The sequence below is a fragment of the Cricetulus griseus genome, chromosome 6, assembly GCF_003668045.3.
Source record: "Cricetulus griseus strain 17A/GY chromosome 6, alternate assembly CriGri-PICRH-1.0, whole genome shotgun sequence".
NCBI classification, from domain to species: domain Eukaryota; kingdom Metazoa; phylum Chordata; class Mammalia; order Rodentia; family Cricetidae; genus Cricetulus; species Cricetulus griseus.
Window position 1 is genome coordinate 129,861,308 of NC_048599.1, and position 25,366 is coordinate 129,886,673.

Consider the following 25,366-nt stretch of genomic DNA (forward strand, 5'->3'; position numbering starts at 1 on the left):
AGTGCGTGCCTGGATCTGGCTCTCATAGATTATTCCAAAGTGGGAAAGAATGAACAGTACAAAGTTAGCAGGGCCGAGAGCAGACTTGTCTAGTTATGGCAATACAATCTGCACTTTAGGGGCCTAGATTTCAAGCAATGGGAAATAGCAACGTGAAGTTTTATTTTTATCCCAAAGTACCCAGTAGGATCTGAGTGGACTGAGGGGTTTACTGAATGAAGTTAGAGAATATTAACAAGGATAAGCCTCATATAGCTCAGCAGATTACCTAGACGATCATCATTCCTGTCACTTACCCAAGAATTTCTTGCACATGCATACTCTACCTAACATCGGAAGCAATGCGGTTATAGCAAATGCTCATATATTTGTTTTTATTCCATACTGTGGAGTTCTCTAAATCAAAGAAGTCCACTGATGTTTCTCATGGTATCACGGTACTAGCAAATATGACCATATAACATTTCATGTAGTTAAGGTGTCTGTCTCTCAAATTTCACATAATCACAAGGAATTAAAAAGCCAGTTAAGGTATAATAATAATTTTAGCCATTATTTTTTCAACTTGCTACAATCTACCCTAAGATAACTAATTGTTCAAAGTAAACATTCCACTCAGACCACAAAAGGAATCCATTATACAAACATATAATTCACAGTCATTTTTAGTGGGTTGTAAACAGTTTGGAATGAGTATAAAATGGGACAAAAATCAAAGTGAGCATTTTGAAATGAAAAAGTGTTTGCTACAAAAGGTCAGTCCCTTTGCTTGGCAAACTATGTAGAAAAGCCTGGGAAAATGCTGATCACACAAGCAATGAGGGAATTTTGGAGCCAACAGCCTCCTTGTTTCTTTAAACAGACATCGGAACCTATAACTGGATCCTGTCAAACAAACGACAGCAAAAAAAATATAACAGCTGCCATGAAGTCAAGTTGAGAGATAAAGTTTTGGAGGCTAAGGACCTTCTCAGAAGTGGACTAAAGGTCTTTCTTAAATCTTTAAGCAGTGTTATGGATCCCAGGGTATCTTCTGGGCACTAAGTCAAGTATGTAACTTGTGTTTCATTCCTGTCATAGCATTTTTGTGTTTGGGAAAAGGAAAAAAAATCACAGAAAGGACAAACTTCTTGTTGGTCAGAAACTGCTGAAGCATTCTGAAAGCTAACTTGTATCTCAAATCATTAAGTGTGAAATACATGGGATCACATACCACACACACACACACACACACACACACACACACACACACACACACACACACAGAGAGAGAGAAGAGAGAGAGAGAGAGAGAGAGAGAGAGAGAGAGAGAGGTAGAACTAATGGGATGGTTCATAGGATAAGTGTGTGCTGCCAAGCAAGATCACTTGAGTTTGATCCCTGAGAACTACATGCTAGAAGGAGAGAACCAACCCCTGCAACTTGTCTTCTTATTTCCACACTCGTGTTGTGGCATGTGCACTCAAGAACACACAGACACAAACACATACACAGAATTTTTAAAATTTTGGTAAAAGCACATAATGTAAGATAATCATTTTAAGCACATATTTCAGTAGTTTCAAGTATATTCAGATTGTTGCAGTAGAGATTTTTTGGTATTCTCTTAACATGCTTCTATGCCATGGTACCAGAATTGGCAACCGTGAAGGAGAATGACCTTTCACAGCTTATTATAGATAGTCAATGCCAACGCCATTTATTTTAGTTTAAAATTTCAATCTTTTCCTTTACATTCAAAAGTTGTGCTTACTATACAAAACATATTTAGGGTAGAATTATGCTCATTAATTTAGCAAGCTCTATCTCCCTATAAAAGAAGTCTCTGGCAAAGTCCATGTTTTATTTTCCATTTAAAGCATGTCTTCCCACAGGTATGAACTATGACTGGCTTGTTCTACTATGGTCAAGATAATAGGTCTGTGAATAAAACAAAATTAAAACTCTCCAGGTCCTATGGGGAGGTCGAAGTACACAAGCATGTGTTTATGACTCAGGATTTGCTCTATCATTTTAAGACACACATCTTTGCTTTTCAGAGTTTTGTAATGCTTTTCCTATCTTCTTATTCCTGCTCTTTCCTCACAAAGTACTTATCAGACCTTGTATTTTGTCCAGTTTTTTAGTGTCTCTCTTTTCTACAATTTTAGTTTATAACATGAAGAACAGTACACATCTAGTGACTGCTTCTTCATTCATCAACATCCAATGTGTCTTTCAAGAAGAAACTCAAGTTGAGACACTCACTAGTTACTAGGGTATCTCACAGAATCTTCAACTATGAAAACAAGGCAGAGAAAATGAGTAGCATTCTGTAAATCAATGTGATTCTTTGTACAAAATATATCTAGGGCTGCACAGATAATGGCAAAAATGACAGAAGTGCTGTACTCCAAATGGCTGAGAAAGACAACACAGTCTCTTGGTCAAGAGTGTAGTGAATCAAAATGAGACAAAGGAATGTACCAGACAAGTCATTTGCCAGTTGGTTTACAAGACTTACTTAACCATGTTTACTACGTTATATACAAAATATGCTAAAAATTTAAATGTAACTAATGGCACTTAACTGAAGGTGAATGAAGAGCACACTTCATCCTAGTCACTAGGTGGAACTTCCTGGGAGACCTCAGAAGCCAAGCATCATTCTGTTAGACTCAAGCAGCAAGAAAACTGAGAGGGTGGAGAATCAATGCTGAGTCTGCCTGCCCTATCATGATTCATTTTATAATAAATATACAATAAGCATTTGAAAATACTGCTTGAGTTTTATGGACACCTTTTAAAAAAAGAAAATAATAACAGAGGAAAAATGAGGAAGGAGCCAAATCTTTTTTATAATAGCCAGAGTGCCCATGTTATAATCACAGAGGCCATTTCCCCAAGAATGGAAGAGTGAACACAGCTTTCATTAAATAGGCCTTTCCTAGAACGGACCCATAAGCATTTTCCATGACTGTGCAGTTGAGTTTCTTGGCTGGAGGAGCATCTGGCCATTAGAAGGAGCACTCCAGATATGCTGAGTCCCAGCCATGCCGAGAGACTTGGCACCTTCCTCTGCTACTTCCTAGTACCAACCCTGCATCAAATGTCATCAGAAGCCTGCATAAATATTGGACTTAGATTCACATAAATTATTTCTGTCCTGAGGTGCAACATGCCAAAATTTAGTAAAAACAACACTTTGAGTAAACAGAATTGGCATATAATTGTAAGAATATTAATCCAACAAAATGATCATAGGAAAATATAATCAAAAGTACACACTTGTAAATCTTGCAATGATGTGAGATTTATCTTGTGCTTCTGACTTTTTATTGAACATTTCCATGGAGTTCCTTTAAGCTAACACTGCCAAAGTGCTTTGAATTTTCAGTTGCTTTGCAGAATTATAAAATGGCTTTGAGTTTCATTAGAATGCTTGTGAAATATTTTAATAATCATATGTGTGATTAGCAGCTGTTTAGTGCTGGATCTACAAATTCATTTTGAGAGTAAACATTGGGACAATAAAATATAATGCTGTCATGATTGCTCCTGTCAACAGAAACATCATCTTACTTTATTAAAAATCACCATGAAAATGCCATGCATAGATACAATTCCTCTTTATAGACATTTTCTATTATATGATATTATGGTATCTGTATACTGCAAGGCTACATCAAGCAGGGATTTTCATTTTGCCTTAGGTAGACTCACAAATAGGGTGATATAAGCTATTCTTTCCATGCGCATACATCTTACTATGTATGGCTCCCCCAATGGCCTATTTGGATTTGTGATATAATACAATAATGTTCATGCCATTGGCACTCAGCATTTAAACATGAATGAAGATTTCTTGAAAACGCTGATAATTTAACTACTGGAAATAATAACAATGTTCTCAGTGATCCATTTTGGCTTGAAGTATTTTTAAATAATATTTATTCCTAAGCTAGGTACCTATAAATTAAGTGAAATTGCAACATGCACTAAAAACACATTTCTCTCTAAATTCCAATCAGCTTCATTCCTCACAGACACTTCTCTTGATGCTTATTCCACAGTAACTGTTTCCTGTTTTCTGTCCCTGCAACTCCTCTCCCTGAAGTGTCAACGTGCTTTTTCCCACAGTCACTATCTTTATCTGTGTCCCTATGCAGCTCTTCCCTCTTGTTATTCTTTCATTCCCTACTGATATGGGAATAATGGGATCCCAAGGCTGTCCTTCCAGTATAATTAAAGTATGAATTTCTAGGAGTTAGAAATTGCATGCAGTTTTTATTATGCTTCTATAATAAAGCCAGGTAACACTGAGAGAATTAAAATGGCCTTTTCTGAGTAGAGGATTTGAAGATCTTTTCCCCTTTGATTGTATTGTTTCAGGAGAATAGGTGTTGGAAATGAAAATAGGGTCACCCATTGCTTTTCTCTGCGAACACCTCTATGTTTCACATGATATATATTCCCCTAGATCCTGGAAATATGTTGTAAACTTGTAACAGATGGTTATGAAGCTTCACATTTTTTATTTAATACATTTTTTAAAAAGATTCTGCATTTACAGTGTGTGTCTTCCAGGAAAAATGACCTTGAATGAATGAAGTCATAGTTCGAAGGAAAAACACACCACAGATAAACTAGCATAGAAATGATGAGTCAACTGGGCTTTGTTTTGTTCTCTTCAGTGAGATGAAATAATTTCGGATGAAAAACAGAATGTTGAAACAGAAGAGTCAAAGGTCATCTTAACGCTGGAGGTGTATCTGCTAATTGTTCCAGGAAGCCCAGTTAGCCGTAATCTGTACTGAACAGAACCATGTGGAAGATGCCGTATCACTATCTGTGAGTAGAAATGCTGTTTACTTCACTTAGGTAGTGCTGGGGCCTTACCAAAATTGTTCTGGCACATCTACCAGCATGAATGTTAGAGGGTTCTAACACTGCGAGTGCTGATATTTTTATGAATGTTTTATCACTGGCTTGGAAACAAGAAGTTTGCAATTGATTCAACAGTATGTCAGACAGACAAAATATTAAAAAAAAAGAACATTAGTGAGAATTGCTAATGTCCCTATTGTAAAAACAAACTGAAGTTAATAAGAAACTTGATCCTCTTAACCGATTAACAAACATCAAGCTTTAATTGCATGGCTTCCCAGAGAAATCAGGTGGCACTCTGAACTTGAGCCCTAGCTGTGTAGAGGACTCAGCAATGCTGCATATTTAGTTACCCACCTCTTTTTTCAACAGCTTCAATGCATTGCTTTACAAACCATGGAACTGTGGAATGTTCTCGTTCACACACTGTGTGCAGATGAGAGCCAAAAGTTTGATCTGCAAATGAAACAAAGATGAGTTTCATTAAAATCCAAGCCTGCGTTGTTCTTTAATTTGATTCTGCTTCCATAGCCAATACTGAGATCTTCATCTTGCATAGGAATTGATTTTTGCTTTGATTTCAAAGTGTCTAATGACAGATGAATAAAAACTGTGTGTTCCTTTATGGAATAGAATCCTGATCTCAGGGCAAGAAAACTAACATGGTCATTGATTAGGCACTGGTAAGGAGTGTCTATGTGTGTTTGGAATCCTACATGTTTTAGAGGTTTATCAGCACTTATCAAGAATACAGATTGGTCAGTATATTTAAGGCATTCATTCTTCAGAGGTGTTTTGATAAGACAGGGAAGTACTGTAAAGTATATCTCTTAGTGTTTCTCCTGTCTTGAATGCTCACCGTCTTGTCAGATATAAGCATCACCTTTGTGACAAGTCTCAGTTCAGAGCTTCTCTATGTCAGCTTGGCTTTTTCCATTGAAATAGACTCCCTGGATAGCAGTTCAATTGTTCAGCAGACACTGTAGGCTACTGGGCTGGTGGTCAAAATGGCTCAGCAGCATCAAATTAAACCAAGTTAAACAGAGTTTAAGACATGTATTTAAGAGATTTAAAGAGTTTTTATTTGCTAGAGCCATGGCATATGTGAGTTTCTGTAAGAGGTTGGAAGAGATAATATTTCTCAGACTCATTTTGTTAATATCCCTTTGTTTCAGTGGGCATCTCTCTGAACTGAGCTGCTGAAAATGGGGTGTGGGACCCCAGTCTTTCCTCTCCTTTAGAATAAGACAGAAGCTTCCTCTAACAGCATTTCTGCATTTGCAATTAATTGAATTGTGGCTTGCACTTAAACTTTCTTATGGAGGTTCATTCATTAAAAGAGACATTCCCCATCTAGGGATGCTATTGAGAAGTAATTGGATCAGGAAGGATCTGATGCAATCAAAGGGTGAGTTCATTAACAGATTCATAAATGGATGGAGTCATTGGCAGGTTGTGGCAACTAGATACTGGAGCCTGGTTGGAGGAAGTAGGTCATGGGGACATGACCTTGGAAGGTAGATCTCTTCTCTGGCTCCTCCCTGTTTCAATCTTTCTTCCTTATCACCATTCAGTGAGCAGTTGGCTCTGTGATGAGACTCTCAGCTATGCCACACATTCCTCTTGCCACAATGCATTGTCAGCCCAAAGCATTGGTTCCTTTTGACTCTGCACTGGACCCATAAGTCAAAGGAACATTTTCCTTCCATAATTGACTTTCTCAGGTATTGTGTTCCATGGCAAGAAAAGTGAGCAATACAGAGTATTCTCTCCACTAGCAGAACCTGAGTGTCTGAATCATCTGTTATATATTGTACTTGCCAGTGCTTAGTACCACAGTAGGCACTTATAGAGTGTCTTTAAATATAATTTAAAGATATGCACTGTGTAAAATGTAGCCTTTAATACTAAGTGTACACAGACTTCAGGGGCATTCATTCCATTCCCAGTATTGTATAACCATCGCATTACTCACTTCAAGAACTTGTTTTGATGGCAATGATATTTAGTACTAGCAACCCAACTCATACATGGTGAGTCCAAGGGTGGTCTCATTTTGATCAGAATGAGGCCTGGTCCCTCTTGTAACTTCTCATGCTGTACCTGATTTGTCCTCCACTAACTGCTTTCCTTTCAGGACTCTCTATCTCCATGGAAACTAGCCTTGTTGTCTGAATGTCTGTTTCTAATCCCTTACAAATACTTTGTCCCTGGGGTTGTGTTCTCATTATCCCCTCTGGGGGGAACTCTGTTGTACCAGTCTTTGATCAAACGTTATCTTCTTACTGTAGTCTTTTCCAGCCACCTCTCAAAGATTGTGGCCACTCAACTCCATTTTCTATATGAGTATGTCTTCTTTATTTGGGGATAGGGCTTATCTCCACTTAAGATGTTAGACCTGTGTTGTCTGTATAGTTTGTTTAACTTGCTTACAATTCAATTCCAGAAAAGTCAGGGTCATACATTTACTATGGATCTCCAAAACCAAGACAATATATGGCACATTATAGAAGTTCACGAAACATGTTTTCAATTGTCAGTCAGTGGAGATATTATAGAAAACATAAATATACAGAAATGTGGAGAAAATATGTAATAGTGCATAATAGAATGCTAAGTGCCAAAGTATTTTAATGATGAAAAAACTGAGATATCAAGGAAGTTGGATTTTCATCTATTACTTAGGAAAATGTATTGGTGTGTGCTGGTAACAGCAACATGGAGGGAATCAAGTAAGGCTAATGCACTACTAATAACACATCCTGATGTGGAAATACGTGTGTTTATACAAGAGACAGGAAGAAGATAAACCCAAAACCAGATAGTATAAAGAAATGGCAAACAATTGTATCTGCTTTGAACACTTGATGAAGTAGCAGAGATTTGTTCCAAACGGTGAACATCCCTATAATAAAGAGTGACATAAATATTACCTAAGATAAATTGCCTAAGACTTCAGATCAAACATTTTAAGTTGGCTAGAGGTCATAGTCAGGGGAATTACTACAACATGTAAACCTGTTAGTAGGCTTCATTATTTAAGTCCATTGCACAAATGTTGATTGATTCTTCTATCTGAACAGCAACAAAGGAGGCGTTTTAAGTTGTTAATAATACTGGGATTTTTCTATCATTGTAGGGTTGATATAGCAGGTATTATAAAAGATTTTGAGTAGGAGAATTCTGCCCTTCCATATATAGAGAGCTATGTCTTTCAGTGCCTTCTAGAAAGGGGAGAGATGGAGAGACAGAGACAGAATTACTTTGAACAGAAATCATTCAAGGAAAGTAGATGCACTCATGTAGTGAGTGTTGAATTTCCAGTAGAGCTTTGTTTTGTTTTCTTTTTCATGTAGATATAAAAGAAAGATGGAGATGTTAGGATATTTTCTCTTTAACCCACTCAGTTATCTGGGAAAGGCAATCAAAGGTGCCTATTCTGTAGTATAATATCCTTAGAATCTCTCACATAATTATTAAGATGCCACACCATCCTCATCCTTTAGATGTGTTCTGTTCTGCACACATGTTAAGGATAACATGTGATCATGAAATATGCTGTGTAGGGGGTAGTAAAGGTGCATTGTGGGAGTATAGAGAGAATGGGAAGACTAACCTTACCGATTAACAACTTCCTGGAGAAGAGGCAAATCCTCAGGTATAAGTAAGACTTTAGTAGAAAGCCAAGAAAGGAACATGAGGGCATTTGGGGAGATGGAGGACACAAAGTGCCAACACTTGGGAGAAAGACAGTATGACACGGAGTACTTCATTCAGGAAAAACTTCATGGGTTATTGAAATCTTGATGAATTAAGCTTAAAAAGAAGATGAAGTTTGTATTATGAAGTATCTTATTTTTTGTTAACTAGGCTCAATTATTTGACAAATAATAATCATCCCCTATAAATAAGTCTTTCCTTTTCAAGTTCCTTTCCTATTCTTAGAATTCACTCAGCTGGCCAAATGGCTCAAGGGGTAATGACACTTGCTGGCAACCAACTTAAATAAAATCCCTCTAATACACAGGGTGGAAGAAGGAAACAGCTCCTGAAAATTGTCCTCTTACCTCCTCACAACAAAAGTGGCATGCAGACACCTACACACCTATACATATACATATCCATGTACACACAAAATCCATCAATAAAACTGTAATAGAATATAAGAATGATCTCTATTGAAGTCTACATCCCTGCATCTCTGGATGATGGCATGGTCTGGACAAGAAACAGAACAGTGACTTGGGGTATGCCTAGATATTTTGCTTTCTTCCCCATGAAAAGACTGTAGAAAAGGAGACAATTTCTTTTCCTTGTTTCCACTTAGAATATCACCTTTTTCACTGAAGCATTCCTGCCACTAGGAGACAAGCTTGAGAACAAAGGTTAACTTTCTTTAAAAAGAAAGCAATGGAACATGTTATATACCAACTGTGAAACACTTGTCTAGATTTCTTACATGCCACTGTTTTAGACAGATCTTCTATTACTTTAGCCAGAATTTTCCTAGCCAATTTGGAGTAACATTAGCAGGTTGCTGGGATTGTTGAGTTAAGTGTTTATTAAAACCATAGTTCTGCTTGCAGAAGTCTGTTTTGTGGCAAAGGTCATAGAGGCCCAGAGAAGGGTGGTTGATTAGACATCAGGGTCTTTGCTAAACAGGCAACGCAGAGTCTAGGAACGATGTTGTGAATACCAAGTTAGGAAAAAGGTGTAAATTTCTTCTTGCTCACAGTTTTCATGTTTTTGGAGTTAGAGTGGGGATTTATATCCCTTACCATGTAGCCACAAGGTTCTACTCATTAGCATAAACAGCATTTATTTCTCTTCATGTCCTTTGATACTGGGCTTGACCTGTAGTTGCTTGGCATGGTAGGATGTGAACAGAGTGTGTCAGTTCAGTTCCAGACAAAAACCTTAGAGAACACTGCAGCCTTCTGTTCACCTAGTCACTTCTGTGTTGTTGTTCACAGAAACCTTGCCTGTCTAATTACTATCTTGTCAGCCCTGGCTGACATGTATGCTGTCAGCCTGGGCTGACTTGTATGGCCAGGCTGAAGCTAAGTATAAAAGTCTAGGCAGACAGTATATTAAAGCAATCCTGCCAAGCCAGGCCTGTTCTAGGTCACACATACCACACCCCTATTGTAGAACAGTTATATTATATGCTGCAAAGTTTTATGATTTAGCAATATCTCACTGATTCAACTTCAGCTGGGGTTCAGGTTTATGGTGACGTGGTTTAACCTGTGCTGTCAGATGAAAAGGAAAAGAAGAGGCAGAACATGAAAAAAATGAAGAGAAAATGATAACAACAAAACCATAAAAATATTCTACAAATAAGGAAGTGTATGCTCAGTTAAATTCAGGGTATGGAGAGGTCCCAAATTAAGTTGTTTATACCTTGCAAAACATTATGACATTTCTAATTCTGTGTTTTCAATTCTACCCAGCTTAATCCAGTAAATATCAGTGAACACCTAGCATATGCTGAGTAGTGTGAGAATGCAAAGTTTCATTTATTTACTCATTCATTCATTCACTCATTCTCTACTACATGCCAGATAGAAACCAAGCTGGGACAGTCTATAGCTTAATGTATACTTGCTATAGGACTCATAGTAGTTACAAACAAAACATAATTTGTTCAGTTCCAGGGAACACTCACTGTTATTTACACTAATCCTGGTCTGATTCATAGAGATGTTGCATGACAGTCTGACAAATATATTCTAAGTTGAAAATATTTTATCTTAGACTTTCCATTCCAAGTAGTGAGCCCTTGTCACTTATACACATGAACAAACTAAACATACTCAATTAAATATATGTGTCTATTTATATGTGTATTTACTAAAAATATATGTATATAGTTGCTATGAACAAAACAATTGACAGAAGAAAAATTTTATTTGGGCTTAAGTTTCAGAAGGTTCAAGTCCATGACAGCATGGACAGTTTGGCAACGAATCACAGGCAAGCAGGAAGACAGACAGGCATAGTGACTGGGAGCAGGAAGCTGAGAGCTCACATCACAAGTCTCAAGAATAAATCAGAGACAGCAACTAGAAATGAAAAGAATCTCTAAACTCTCAAGGCCATGTCCTGTGACACACTTAGACCAACAAGGCTCTGTCTTCCTAAAGTTCCCCCCAAAATGCTACCACCCATGGATCAAGTGTTCAAATATATGAGTGAATGAGAGGCATCCTCATTCAAACCACGACTTAAAAGAGATCATGAACTTGGGAGTGCTGGGAAGGAAGAGGAAAGAATGGGAGTGCTCATAGCAGTGCTCATGTATGAAATTTAAAAAAAAAAATCTGTTAAAAATTAAAAAAAGAAAATATCTTATATTAAAGAATATGAGTTCCAACATAGTAAAAATGGCAATCTTGCCAAAAGCAATGTACAGATTCAATGCAATTGCCATCAAAATCCCAACACAATTCTTCACAGACCTTGAAAGAACAATTGTCAACTTTATATGGAGAAACAAAAGACCCAGGATAGCCGAAACAACCCTGTACAATAAAGGAACTTCTGGCGGCATTACGATTCCTGACTTCAAGCTCTATTATAGAGCTATAGTCCTGAAAACAGTTTGGTTTTGGCACAAAAATAGAGAGGAAGACTAATGGAATAGAGTTGAAAACCCTGATATTAACCCACACATCTACGAACACCTGATTTTTGACAAACAATCTAAATTTATATGATGGAATAAAGAGAACACCATCAATAAATGGTGCTGGCATAACTGGATGCTGGCATGTAGAAGACTACAGATAGATCCAAGTCTATAACCATGCACAAAACTTCAAATGGATCAAAGAGCTCAACATAAATCCAGCCACTCTGAACTTATTAGAAGACAAATTGGGAAATACCCTTGAATTAACAGGAGACCGCTTACTGAACATTATATACCAGTAGCACAGACACTGAGATCAACAATTGATAAATGGGACCTCCTGAAACTGAGAAGCTTCTGTAAGGCAAAGGTCATAGTCAGCAAGACGAAACGGCTGCCCACAGACTGGGAAAAGATATTCACCAACCCCACATCTGACAGAGGGCTGATCTCCAAAATATACAAAGAACTCAAGAAGCTGGTCTCCAAAACACCAAACAATCCAGTTAAAAAGTGGGGTACTAACTAGACAATTCTCAATAGAGAAATCTAAAATGGTTGAAAGACACATAAGTAAGTGTTGAACATCCTTAGCCATCAGGGAAATAAAAATCAAAACAACTCTGAGATACCATCTTACTCCTGTCAGAATGGCTAAAATAAAAAACACCAATGACAGTTTATGCTGGAGAGGATGTGGAGAAAGAAGAATACTTCTCTACTGCTGGTGGGGGTGCCAACTTGTATAGCCACTTTGGAAATCAGTATGGTGACTCCTCAAGAAAATGGGAATCAGTCTACCACAAGATCCAGCAATTCCACTCTTAGGCATATATCCAAAAGAAGCACACTCATACAACAAGGACATCTGTTCAATGATGTTCATAGCAGCACTATTTGTAATAGCCAGAAACTGGAAGCAGCCTAGATGCCCCTCAACCAAGAATGGATAGAGAAAATGTGGTACATTTACACAATGGAGTACTACTCAGCAGAAAAAAAACAATGGAATCTTGAAATTTGTAGGAAAATGGATGAAACTAGAAGAAACCATTTCTGACCAATCACAAAAAGACAAACATGGTATGCACTTACTCATATGTGGATTTTAGACATAGAGTAAAGGATTACCAGCTTACAATCCACATTTCCAGAGAAGCTAATAAACAAGGAGGGCCCTGAGAGAGACATACATGGTCCCCTAGAGAAGGGGAAAGGGTCAAGATCTCCTGAGAAAATTGGGAGCATGGGAAGAGTGGGGAGGGAGCTAGGAGAATGAGAAGGGGAGAAGAGGAGGGATGCAGAAGACATGAGGGAGCAGAAAGTTTGAGTCAGGGAAAGAATAGAAGATAACAAGAATGGAGATACCATAATAGAGGGAGACATTTTAGGTTTACAGAGAAATCAGGCACTAGGGAAATGTCTGGAGATCTACAAAGATGACACCAGCTAACAATCTAAGCAAGAGAGGAGAGGCTACCTTAAATGCCCTCCCCTGATAATGAGTTTGATGACTGTCTTATATGCCAACTGATAGCCCTCATCCAGCAGCTGGGGAAAGTAGAAACAGACACCCACAAGTAATAACTGAACTGAACTGAAATCCAGTTGCAGAGAAGGACATGTGAAGAGCAAAGTGGTCCAGACCAGGTTGGTGAAACCCACAGAAACAGCTGACATGAACATCGGCGAACTCTTGCTCCCTAGACTGATAGCTGGGATATCAGAATGGGAGTGATCAAGACCTCAAGAACATGGGTTTCAGTGAGGAAACCTTGGAAATCTACAGACCTCCTGTAGTAGATCAGTATTTATCCCTAGCATAGGTGTGGACTCTGGGAGCCCATTCCACATAGAGGGATACTCCCTGAGCCAAGACACAATGGAGTGGGCCTAGGTCCTATCCCAAAGGATATGGTAGACTTTGATGACACCCTATGGAAGGCCTCACCATCCAGGGGGAGCAGAAAAGATATGTGATAGGTAGGGTTTTAGTTGAGGGAGGTGGGGGGGGAGGGAACTGGGATTTTCATGTAAAACAATCTTGTTTCTAATTCAAATAAAAAAACTGCAAAAAAGTGAATTTGTTCTTATATTAAAGAGTACGAGTGCCATTTGCTTCTGTGCTTGTGTGCTGACTGTGCACCATGACTTGAGTTTGTTGCTCAGTCAGCACTGCAAGAGAGTCTTGAACTATCCAGACCAGAAATATATCACAGCCCATGTTTTGAGTAGTTTCCACTAACTATAAATTGCTTTTCCCTACTGTAAAGCTGAAAATGTATGGTGAACTATTACAACTTGGGGTCCATTTGTGTATTCTACATATTTAATCCATTGATTAATCTTCATTGTATTGATGGCAGACACTATTACTGTACTAAATTTATAGAAATGAAAAAGGAATCAAAGACACAGAATAGCTGTTCATGGTCACAATGAATTGGGCTCTGAGTTTCAAAAGATGAAAATGAACCAGAAGTGAAAAGACTGATGACCCAGTGGGTATGAGAAACAGACACAGGATGTAACAAAGTTCATAAGGCAAACACAACCTCTGGAATTCCATTTTTTTTTTAGTGGATAGGGCCTGAGAGGTTGGAGAACAGAGATAGGAACTTGAAAGAGACAAGGTTTCAGATGCAGCAGAAGGGTGATGGAGACAAACATGAGAAGCTATATTTGGGTTTTGGTTAGAAAGAGTGTGGTCTTAGGAGAGTAATAACACTGACAATCAAATGGCTGTGGTCAAGTTTTGCAAATAAAATGAGGAATAGATTTGCTAGACAAGGATATAGGACTTGATGTATGGCTTGGGGTAGATAGGAGAGAAATCAACTACAGGGTTGTAGCATGAGGTTTTCTTGCCCCCCTAGGCCCTGCACCACTTCAAACCCAAATGATCATGCATACTAATCATGAAGCTGTTGGCCATTGGCTATAGTTTCTTACAGGCTAGCTCTGACTTAATTATTAACTCATAGTTACTAATCTGTGTATTTCCTTGTGGCCTTATCTTACCAGAAAAAGGTTCAGGGACCTCTTATTCCTCTGGCATCCTACATCTCCACTGTTCAGCATCTCAGCAGTGAAGAGAGACGAAGAGAGCAATTTCCTGTTTGTCCCTGCTTATATTCTGATTCTGCCCATCTACGTCACTTCCTACCTGTCTATACAGACCTCCAGACCTCTATGGGTAGCTATTGGCAGTTTCTTTCCAGATACTTCACTTCCTGGGATGACAATTCCTCTCTGTCTACACTTCCCAGAATCCTCCTCATATCCTCTGTGCCCCACCTCTCTTGCTCTCCTATTGGCCAGCAGTGTTTTATTCATCAACCAATAAGATAAACAAATACACAGAAGAACATTCCCCATCACAGGGTATTTTTGAGTGCTGAGTGGGTGAGGAGATGCACTACTGACTATCTTGGGCAGTCGGTCTTTCAGGAGTGGAAGAAGTATATTGCTACTTAATTGGAAATCCAGGAAAATGGGTATCCCATAGAATATCTATACTTCCTCCATTGCCAATAATGCCCTAGTAAGTAAAACAAAACAACATCCCAAAATCTAAATATTTTAAATTTCACTGAAGTGTTTGAGTTCCATAGTTACTAAAAAAGTAATAATTTTCATATTACTTCTATCCTTAAGATTCACTGTCTTCACTCAAGATTATGTGGCTCTGGAGTTCAGAATTGCAGTTCTCACCTAATCCAACAAGGTCCAAGGCTATCTTATGGAAAAAACTAGGGCCTCCTTCAAGAAATTGAAAATCGAGATGCAGAGAGAAAGAGGACAGTATTGTTTGTACAGAATTGAACTGTGAGGCTACCTAGATGTATACATTGAGGAGTACAGTACCTCTTCTGAATGGCCAAATGGGATGAATGGGTGAATGAAGCAACTCTACTTCGAAGAAATTGATGAATGGAATAGATGCAATTAAGCTCTTTGAAAAATCCAGTCCCCACATCTATGTACGTTCTATGACACTCAGGCTTTCCAAGTCGTAAATTACAAAGGTTTCCTCCTATCCTTCTTGATGGCATTCTTTCAAGATGTTTTCTGTGTGTTACCATTGTAAATGTGTCTACAGCATAGACACCACACTTCCCAAGAAACTGCAAGTGAGAAGGTACATTTACAATATGAAGTGCCAAGAGAGACAAAATAGGTCAGGAGCCATTCTTCCAGAGGGTACTGGTCAGGAAGTATATTGTATAAATCAATTCTTTCTGGAAAGACACACAGGAGAATTAGGGCAAAGTGAAGAACAGCCCTGAATGAGAAGTCTGAAACTCTACATTTTGTGCTCCTGGGTTCAGTCACATCCCACACAATCCATTATTCCTGAACTAGTCAGTTAAGTAATCAGAACAATTTCATTCTTACATATGTAGGTCATAAAAGTTTCAATGAATTACAACTGGAAAATCTTTGACAGGACATTAGCCTTCATCATAAACAATGAATATTCATCTCAGAGGGTTGGTGAAACAACTTACCAAAGTGAGAAATCTTATCAAAGAAAGGATATCCTAGAGATTGATTTAAAATGATGTTATCTCATCCAAGGATGGATTTAGAATTGCCTCTCATCTGTAGATTATGATCCAATCCAGAGTTTGACATAACAAGGCGGACCTCTTTATTACAGGAAAGCTTTTGACTTTCTGTCTTAAAATAGTATAGACAAGGAGGAGAGAAAGAAAATAAATTTTGTTTCCTTGGCATGCTTACATGACCAGCTTTGCCCCTAACCTCCATGGTTGTTGCCTGGCACACCATTAAGGATTATTTCTGCCTTCCTCCTCCTTATGGATACTCAAAAATGGGAGCCTTCCCAGAACCCCAAGTTCCTAGCTCCCCACCTACATTCCCATCTGTGGGCCCACTGCTGATCTTTCTTCCTGTCTTAACAACTTTTGTTTTGTATTTAGAAAAGGCCTCTTGCCTGAGGTGTCAATATTTTTGGAATCCTTTGCAAACGTCTCTGGCCTTGGCAAGTGTGAGCATTCTATCTCTACCCCACTGCTGCAGCATTTATACCAAGGGTGGCAGGCAACACATTGTTTGGAGAAAATCCATTTTCTCTGATGTTTTTTTCATTGAAATCATCTTTCGGTGAGAAAAATAAATAGACCTTCCACATGACTGCACTTATAAATCATGTTGTTTACATAATGAATTAGCGTTTAACTAGAGAATGGTGCATTTTAATCTTTCACCTCTCAAACTTTTGACCCGTTTAGTTAGTTCATCAGCATAACCAGGTTAAGTCTCCAAGACTACAAGTTAGCTCCATTCTCTCTCCTTACTGCTGTGTATTATTTTTGACAAATTATGGAAAAATCACCCAGTAATGGGATCCTTGTCAGTTAGATTCCAAATGAATCAAAACTATGAGGAGAACTACTCAATACATGCAGTTAAATGTTCAAATAATGTGACAGTGTTACTATTATTTACCTAGAAGACAGTCTCCACACACTTTCAAAATGATTTTCTGTTTTCAGGAGGGCAAGCCACCACAGCACAGAGGATGACACACTGATAAATAGAGAGGGAGCCAGAAAGTGGTAAAGCAAGTCAGACCGCCCAACTCAGAAGCAAAGCAGATAATGACTCTGGAAATGACATGTATTTATAGAGGTGATCAGCTGCCTGCAATTGAGAAGCACACAACACTGTGGTTTATATTAACAAAATGGATGTTTATCTAAAAAACTGAGTAGTAGAGATGAAAAGGACATAATGAATATAGTCTAGAGACTAGAGATGCTTTGAAATCAAAATGCTGAAGAGATCATGAACCACGAAGCTATAGAAACACTATGTTTATATACCAGCACCAACACTAGTCTGAGTATAGAGAATTCAAATTGTTAATTACATTAGTTTCAGTAAAGGATGCCTCAGTGACTGAGATCATGCTATGAAATATGTACAAGGAAATAAAACATGCAGCCCTCTTTGATTTCATAGGTCACATCCACTCTGAATTTTTCTCCCACCAAAATGCCACATACTGGCAGATGATTTTCAATATGCTGTTATAAGGGAGATGCAGGGGATAATGGAAGGTGCAAATAATATGACTATCATGTAATTGCAGTAGCTGAAATGACATTTTATTTTAATTTCCTTCATTTTTCAGATTATAGTATAATTACTGCATTATTTCCTTTCCTTTTCTCCCTCCAAACCTTCCCATATACCTTGCTATTTTTCAGATTCATGGACTTCATTTAAATTAATTGTAATTGCATGCATAGATGTATTGTATATACCTATATTTTTCTAAATATAAGATATTAAGTCTGTATAATATTCCTTGTATGTATGTTTTTAGGACTGACTATTTGGTACTATATAACTAATTGTGTGCTCTTCTCTGGAGAACAATATTTTCCCACTCTCAGAGTTCCTTAGTTGCCTATAGTTCTTCATGTCCTGTCAAGGCCTTGTGGACTTTACCCATTGCACTTTGGATTGTCTATTGGTGGCATCATTTTTAAACTCATGTTTAAGAAGCCATTGTTCATTTTTAATCTGTTTTTCAGGTCAGTTCTTACAACTGTTACATGTTCTTCTCTCCAAACACAACATGAAACACTAACACAGCAATCAAAACTGTTTATGAACTTTACTGAGACTGCATGGAGAGGTGGGTGGTTTGAGTGAATGGTTGAATGGAGTCTGTCTGTATGGAATGCAGATATCTGTCTAGTACTGCAAGATGGCTGTACTATCATGTATCTCCTCAATGCTTCAGAAAGTGCTTAAGCTTCTTGTGACTCTCTGTGACTTTGATTAAAAGTATAAGCTACTGATTTTTGGTATACAGATGTAAAACATTGTGCTGATTTTCTGCTGAACCTGTAACATACAGTAAATCTTGTATTGCCTTATGACTTTTTAACATAATAGGCAAATGCAAGAAAAAAATGATGCCCTCAACTTTTAAGCATTTTAGATTGTAAATAAACAGGCATTTCCAAAGGTTATGCATGCAAACTGCTGCCACTTGTTATTCTTGTTCTTTTTACTTCACTAAACCAAACAATTCTACAGTGTATGGTAGAGCAACAGCATTCACTATGGGAAGCTTGACCTGGACATTTGACTACAAAATTCAGAGATCTCCAGATTGGTGTATAGGCCGAGAGTTTCCAGATTACACTTGAGGATGGACAGCTGGTTGTAGCGGCAGTAGCATTCTTAGACAAGTGCAGACTAAGGATGAGTTTCAGTGAAGGCTAGCTGCCACCAAGATGTAACTGCAGTGTTCTTCCCTACATTTTCTATGCTTGTATTCTTCCCCTTTTAGGTTTCCAGCAGTGTCTACTTCCCTCTGATCCATGGTGGGTTCCCTTGTATGAGGTCCCAGATCATTTAAAGTTCCATGGAATTAGATCCCAACTTGTTTTTCTCAGAGTGGTGATTGAACCCTTTTGAGAGAGTTCAGCAGCCAGGAGGAAATTTGTATCTTCAACCCTCCAGCCTAATGGGATAGTGAGCATAGGATTCTGTGTTTGTTTCAGACAGTAACTTTGTCTTATACTTTCTTCTGCTTGCTCAAAATAGTTTCCTCTCTACACACATACCTCAAAGTACAAGAGCAGAGGGAATGGTATACTGTTATGGAAAACTTTTTTTTTCACACAATATATCATTTTCATCCATTCAACATATCCATTAATGATCTTTTTTCAATGCCTCTTGGTTGGAATAGTAAAAAGTTTCCATCATTACACAGCTTATGCACATAAGTGGAGAAAGGAAAACATAAGCCCATTAATACAGTAAATAAACAAAGGCAGAGTTGATGGTATAGCTAGGGAAGGCATCAATGCCATTTGAGAGGATTGAGCAACAAAAACACAGGGAAACAGAAAACACACAATGCTGCTAGAGAAGGCTATGGGATTAGGTTAGGTGCCTGGAATGGGGTTACCATGAAGCAGTGCAGTACTGCTGAAACTGAAAAGATAGCCTGGGGGTCAAACAGGTAGAAACAGACAGGTCATGGGAGGACACTAAACTTAACTTTAAATATGGTTTTGTGCATGGGGGTGTGTGACATGGTATGATTTATATCTCTAAATGATCCTCTGAAACAGTTGCTGTGTAGCAACTAAATTTAAGAGGGTCAAGCAGAGAAGCAGAGAGGCCAAGCAAGGGGCTGGTGAAATATTCCCAAGAGAAAAGATGGTACTTGGATAAGAATGGTAATAACGGAAGTGACTAAAAGTGGTTTAATTTAGAATATATTTTTAGGCAGGATTTGCTGATGGAAGTGAAAGAGACAAAGTTAGAGTGGAGGGTGACTCCAGCTGGCACATGGCTCTGGTATTTCCTGAAATAGAGAACACGTGGGAGCCAGGGAATCAAGGGTTGCTCCGGATAAATTTGAGATGTCTACCAAGCACCCAAGAAGATGTCAAATAGACATTTGAATATGCAAGTCTGGAGTGTGAGGCTGACGTTTTAAGTTTGGAGAATATCAACCTATAGATGGAATTAGAAGTCATAAGGATGGAATATTTCAGCCTCAGAATGTTTGAACAGCGTCCAATAGTTGGAGAATAAGAATAGAGAAAAGAAAGCCAAGAAACAAGGATGAGGAGAAGAACAAGAGCCACCAATGAGGTGCTCACTGACCCAAGTTTTATCATGAAGGAATAGGAACCTGTAAACAAATAATGATTATAATCTCAGGAGTCCATGTCTAGCTTCATTCTTTCTTACTCTCATTCCAGGCAATAACTTCCCATGATGGACAGAGATGAATAAGATGGTGTCTGAATTCATAGCCCATAGTCAAAAAGGAGAATATTAGAACATGATATTAGCTTTGGGAATAGAAGTGGGAATTAATGGGAGGGAGGAAGACTAGGATAGTTTCATGGTGTTGGAGACTTTCAGTTGAAAGTGTAAAAGAGAATCAGAGTTTATTAAGAGAACAAATAGTATTTGAGGTAAAAGGGACTTTGCCTAGCACAACAAGATAAATGCAGCCTCCTTCTCTTGTTTTTATATGAATGGATTACATTATTATACTTACACGTTTGGTACCTCTAGTCAAATAATCATTTCATTAATGAATGCAAGATAAAAGTCAGCAAGAGGATATAGTTTATAAAAGTAAGTGATTTAAATCTAAAGACAATGACATGATCAGGTGAAACTGGAAGAAATAAACCTTAGTTGAGTTTTAGAGGACTAATATGGACACAAATTTGTTCAGCAGAGTGTTTGCTAGCAGAGGGAATTGACAATGTTTTGTGTTTTTTTACTTCCCTGGCATCACCTCATTAGAAGTATAGGGAGGGTCAACAGAAGAAAGAAAATTATTTATAAAATTCAAGTATGTCAAATTTTGCTAGGTTCTCCAGTATTTGTTTACAAACTCTTCTACATTTTCAATAGAAAACTGTCCATGGAATTCACTTACTCAATCACAAAGCTTAGACTAACTCATCCAAAGTTAAAAATATCATCAAGAATTGTGTTCTTTAACTAAGGAAGGCCTCCTTTATTGTGGGACAGATACTACTATGAAAAAGTATTTTTATTTTTGTTTGACTTGCAAATATGATAAAAGAGTCTGATGCATAAAATTTAGTGTAATTAAGTGAACTGATTCTAAATGATTTAATTTATCTTTTAAATCCAACTAATAGAGACTAAAGATGAAAACATCATTCAGTGATTAAGAATTGAAAGATTCTTTCTGGGTAGGGGAAGCACAGAAATAGTAACTCCAGAATTAAGCAAAACCTAGGTGCAGAGACTGTATTTTCTCTAATATCAGCATAGATTTGTTGGAATCCCAAGTGGTAAAGACTTCAATTTATTTGCATGAATGCTGAGTTCAATAAGAAAAGGCTCAAATTCAGTAGGAGTAAAACTGCTTAATGATTTCAAATATTGCTTGTAATGTATTAATATAACAGGTTTGAATATCTATTATGGAGTCTCTTTCATTTGGTTCTTAAGGGTGTTCTTCAAGCCACTAATGCTGAGCGCTAGGTATGAGCTGAAGTACCCTAAGAGGAAAGCACTTTAGGTTAAAGCACTCTTTCTCTCAGCCTTGGGTTAAAAGCTATTTCAGGATTCTGTTAAAGGCATTCTTCGGTCCTCTGCTTCAGCTTAGAAGTGGCTTTGATGAGAAGTGCTTTGAGGCAGGTAAAGGATTTTATAATAAACCATATTAAGAGCCTGAGAGTCTTGTGGTTCTGTGGAGCACTGAGGGTGTGTGTAAGCTGTGCTTAGGGATTCCCATTCTCTGTAGGTTGTTCGGAGCAATGTGGCCCACTATTACTCTGTGTAAAGAAACAAAAAAACCAGTTCCAGTAATGTAATTGGAGAGAAGGTACTATGTGCCCAACTTAGAAGGCCATGATGCACACATTTCTGAAAAACAATTTGTATTTTTTTTGTTTCTAGTCAAATAATGTGTGTTTTTCACTTTTCCAGCTCTTATTGAAGAAAAGGACAATTCAAAGGCATTTCTGAAAGACTTTATTCTATCCAAAATTTACCCACAAAATTGAATGACTAGTCATCCCATTGTGAGAGACCATTTTGCATCTTGCACATTTTCTGGGTCAAGGCTGCTCTTCAGACCCTATGATTACTGGGGCAATGGGACTTCTTATTAGGATGTGAAGGAGCTATAGAGATGGGATGGACACCTCAGTTGGAAGTGTCTGTGAACACAGAAATACGGCAGAATGATGTTTATCACCCTTTACGTTTTCCTGTAAGTGTTGATATTAGCTGAGGTACTGTCTGTGAACTTGATGAAGTCAATGGGAGTTCTAAGAAAGGACAAAGTCTCCATGTACTACAGCTATATCCTGGGAGCTAGGAATGAATTCTGTCAAGGAAAGAGCTTCAGACACAAAGAAATGGAACATTTTTCTCACTTTGTGAGATTCAAAGCTTCAGAGTGATTCTATGGGTCTTTGAAAACCATCTGCACATGGGGAAGAGCAAAGAGCAATCTTGCATTCTCTGTTGCACACAAGATCAACAGGAAGGATCAAGCATGGGAGGGCACCTGGGAGCTTCTGCAAGCCTAGTTGCTTTAGGCAGGGAAACAGCTAACTCTCAAGGTTGCTGTTTGCCCAATTTGCAGTGATTTTCTTTCTTTAGGCAGTGGGTAAACAACAATGTCTAAAAGAGGAAGAAAAAAGGATGGGGGGCCATATGATAGTCCTCATTCTAGGCAATGCACTCTAGCAACTCCTATTGGGAACTGGGAAATTGTGTTTCTGCAGGAAGAGCCACTCACACAGTTCTGTTAGGATTTTACAAGAATCAGTTAAAACTAGGTTACAGCATCTGATGACAACAGTTTAGTGATACCTCTTTCCAATGTCTTCCCATCAACCTTCTAGAGGAGAGGGTTGTGTTGGTTATGCACATGCAATTGCTGAGTTAGATTATTCCTCTGTATCAGGGCTAAAAGGGCTAATTTTGCAGAAGGGAGGCACAACTTAACCATCTTTGTGATCCCAGTAGTTACATATTGTTTGGTCCATGCTAAGACATTAGCAAATATGTTAAAGTAAATGAAATGTTAAAAATTCAAACAAATAACAAAAATGCACAAATAAGCTTTTCATAAGAGCTTGTTTAGCTTAGAGTGGTCCCAAACACCTACAGCAAACCATTGTTATCATCAAATCCTCAGCATTTTATCCAAACCAATCATTGTGTTCTCTCAGCTATCCTAAAGTAGCACAACTCAAATGTCTTGTCCATTTCTTTCTCCAGAGTCCAAATGATTTAACTCCAAGACCCAGCCAAAAGACCACAGAATAAAGGAAACATTAATCTTTCCCACACTTTCTGCTTGTAATTTCCCCAAAATTTGTGACCTGAATGCTCCTTAAAGCATCTGGCATTTGATATATTACATCATATTTTTGAACACCTATCTTCCTCACTCACATTTGGGGAGCTTTATGGAAGTTTGTACCCACTAGTAACACAATGCTTCAATGTATATATTTCAGTAGGCAATATGAATAACAATCAAAAGAAGAAAAATGCAAGCTCATCCCATGATTCAGCATGGAGATATGTACATGGAATGTTTAAGATACTCCCTTTATTAGTCACAAAGTTTGCACCAGGATCAATCTGTGTTGACAAAGTCAGAGTGTATTCTCTATATCAGGAGATATAAGTCTCATCTTGCCAGAGTACAGCTTAGAAATAGAGCATAAAATTAGTAGTCAGTATTTGTTACAGTAATTGCTCTTTATAAAATGTCAACAATCCTAAGAGATATTATTTGGAATGTGTGAAGACAGATAATTTCATCACCTTGCCCAAATTTAGAAAACATGTAAGCAGTAAAGACAAAACTAGACTTCAAATCTATTTTAAAATTCAGTAGTCTTGATGGTTCAAAATGCACCGTTTTCTTCAATAAAAACAAAACACAACAACAAAAAATAGGATTCTCCTCTGACTAGCATAACAAGAATCTTGGTTAATTTGTGTTTCATCATTACTTACCACCCTATCAGTTCTCACACTCAAGGAGGGAAATGAATGTCCACATATGTAATTATTTCAAGTGTGCCTAATACTGCAAAACTATGTATAGCTTTTGTGACTATCACTTTCTTTCAAGAAAGTCAAATAATTTTTTAGATGTCCTCTGATCTGGGTCTCAAGTCTGGTTATAATGATGACAGTAGGTTCAGGCCTTTTCCAACAGAGGCTATTTATGGCATTTAGTGGGTATATCTGATTAACCAATACAGATTCTTAATTCAACTCTCATATAAGTGCCAAAGGTCAACATCTATACATGAACCTGAAGACCAATGGCCATGTCTATAGTAGCTTCTTGGAGATTTGTATCTGGGCCACCAGAAAGTAGCCTCATCAGTAGATACTTTATCAAAAGTTCATACTGATTGTAGGCTTAGATAGATGTCTTTGGCCATAATATGGAAAATCTTTCCTCTAAGACTTATTTCTATCCATAGAATTCCCCAGGAAATGTATCTTGTGTCCCAAATCATTCTCCACTAAATTATTTTGTCTTGAACCAAGGAAGTCTATGTGGTCTATATTTATCACCACTCACTTGTGGTCTTTCACCCTTTTCTGGGGCAAAGGCATATTTCCTCCTGTGATATCCTGGTCTATAAAGCAAGGAGGGGTTGTTTATTTTTCTTTCAGCTATCATACTTAATAGTCAAGTTGGCAATGCTTTCTACATGTCACTGTGGCATCTTGAGTTGAATTACACCAACCTCATTATATAACTACCCATTTATACTTCTATGTTTAACTGTATATTGCCAACCAGCATGTTTTCTTCAATATTACTCACTCAACCTACAAGCATCTCACTGTGTATCTACGACTGGAATGGAATTCTGATTGGGGATGTCCTTCTGTATATATGTTTCTCTTATTGGCTGGTGAATAAATCACTGATTGGCCAATAGTCAGGGAGGAAGTATAGGTGGGGCTACCAGATGAGGAGAATTCTGGGGAGATAACAGAGAGTGAACTGCCAGGGAGATGCCATGTAGCTACCAGGAAGATAAGGCCACCTAGAAATACCTAGATTAATAGTTATGAGTTAACAGTTAAGAGAGAGCTAGCCAGTAAGAAGCCTAAGCCATTGACCAAACAGTTTATAATTAATATAAGCCTATGTGTGTTTATTTGGGTCTAAATGGTTGTGAAACTAGGCTCAACAGAACCTCCATTTACAAAATTCAATACATTATTCAGGCTAGCCTCAAGCTGAGAGATAAACCTGTTTCTGCCTCCCAAATGCTGTGTTGAGTTTAAAAGCATATGCCTTCATGCCAAGTC

General features: G+C 37.9%; 1 protein-coding gene across 1 annotated transcript in view; it reads right to left on the minus strand.

Moving 5' to 3' along the window:
* The window catches only part of Arhgap15 (Rho GTPase activating protein 15), a 574,586-nt gene that overhangs the window by 219,528 nt on the left and 329,692 nt on the right, over nt 1-25,366 (minus strand). Inside the window, exon 10 of the mRNA XM_035447073.1 lies at nt 5,224-5,322. Within this exon, the coding sequence (XP_035302964.1) occupies nt 5,224-5,322 (99 nt within the window). The remainder of the gene's footprint in view (nt 1-5,223; nt 5,323-25,366) is intronic.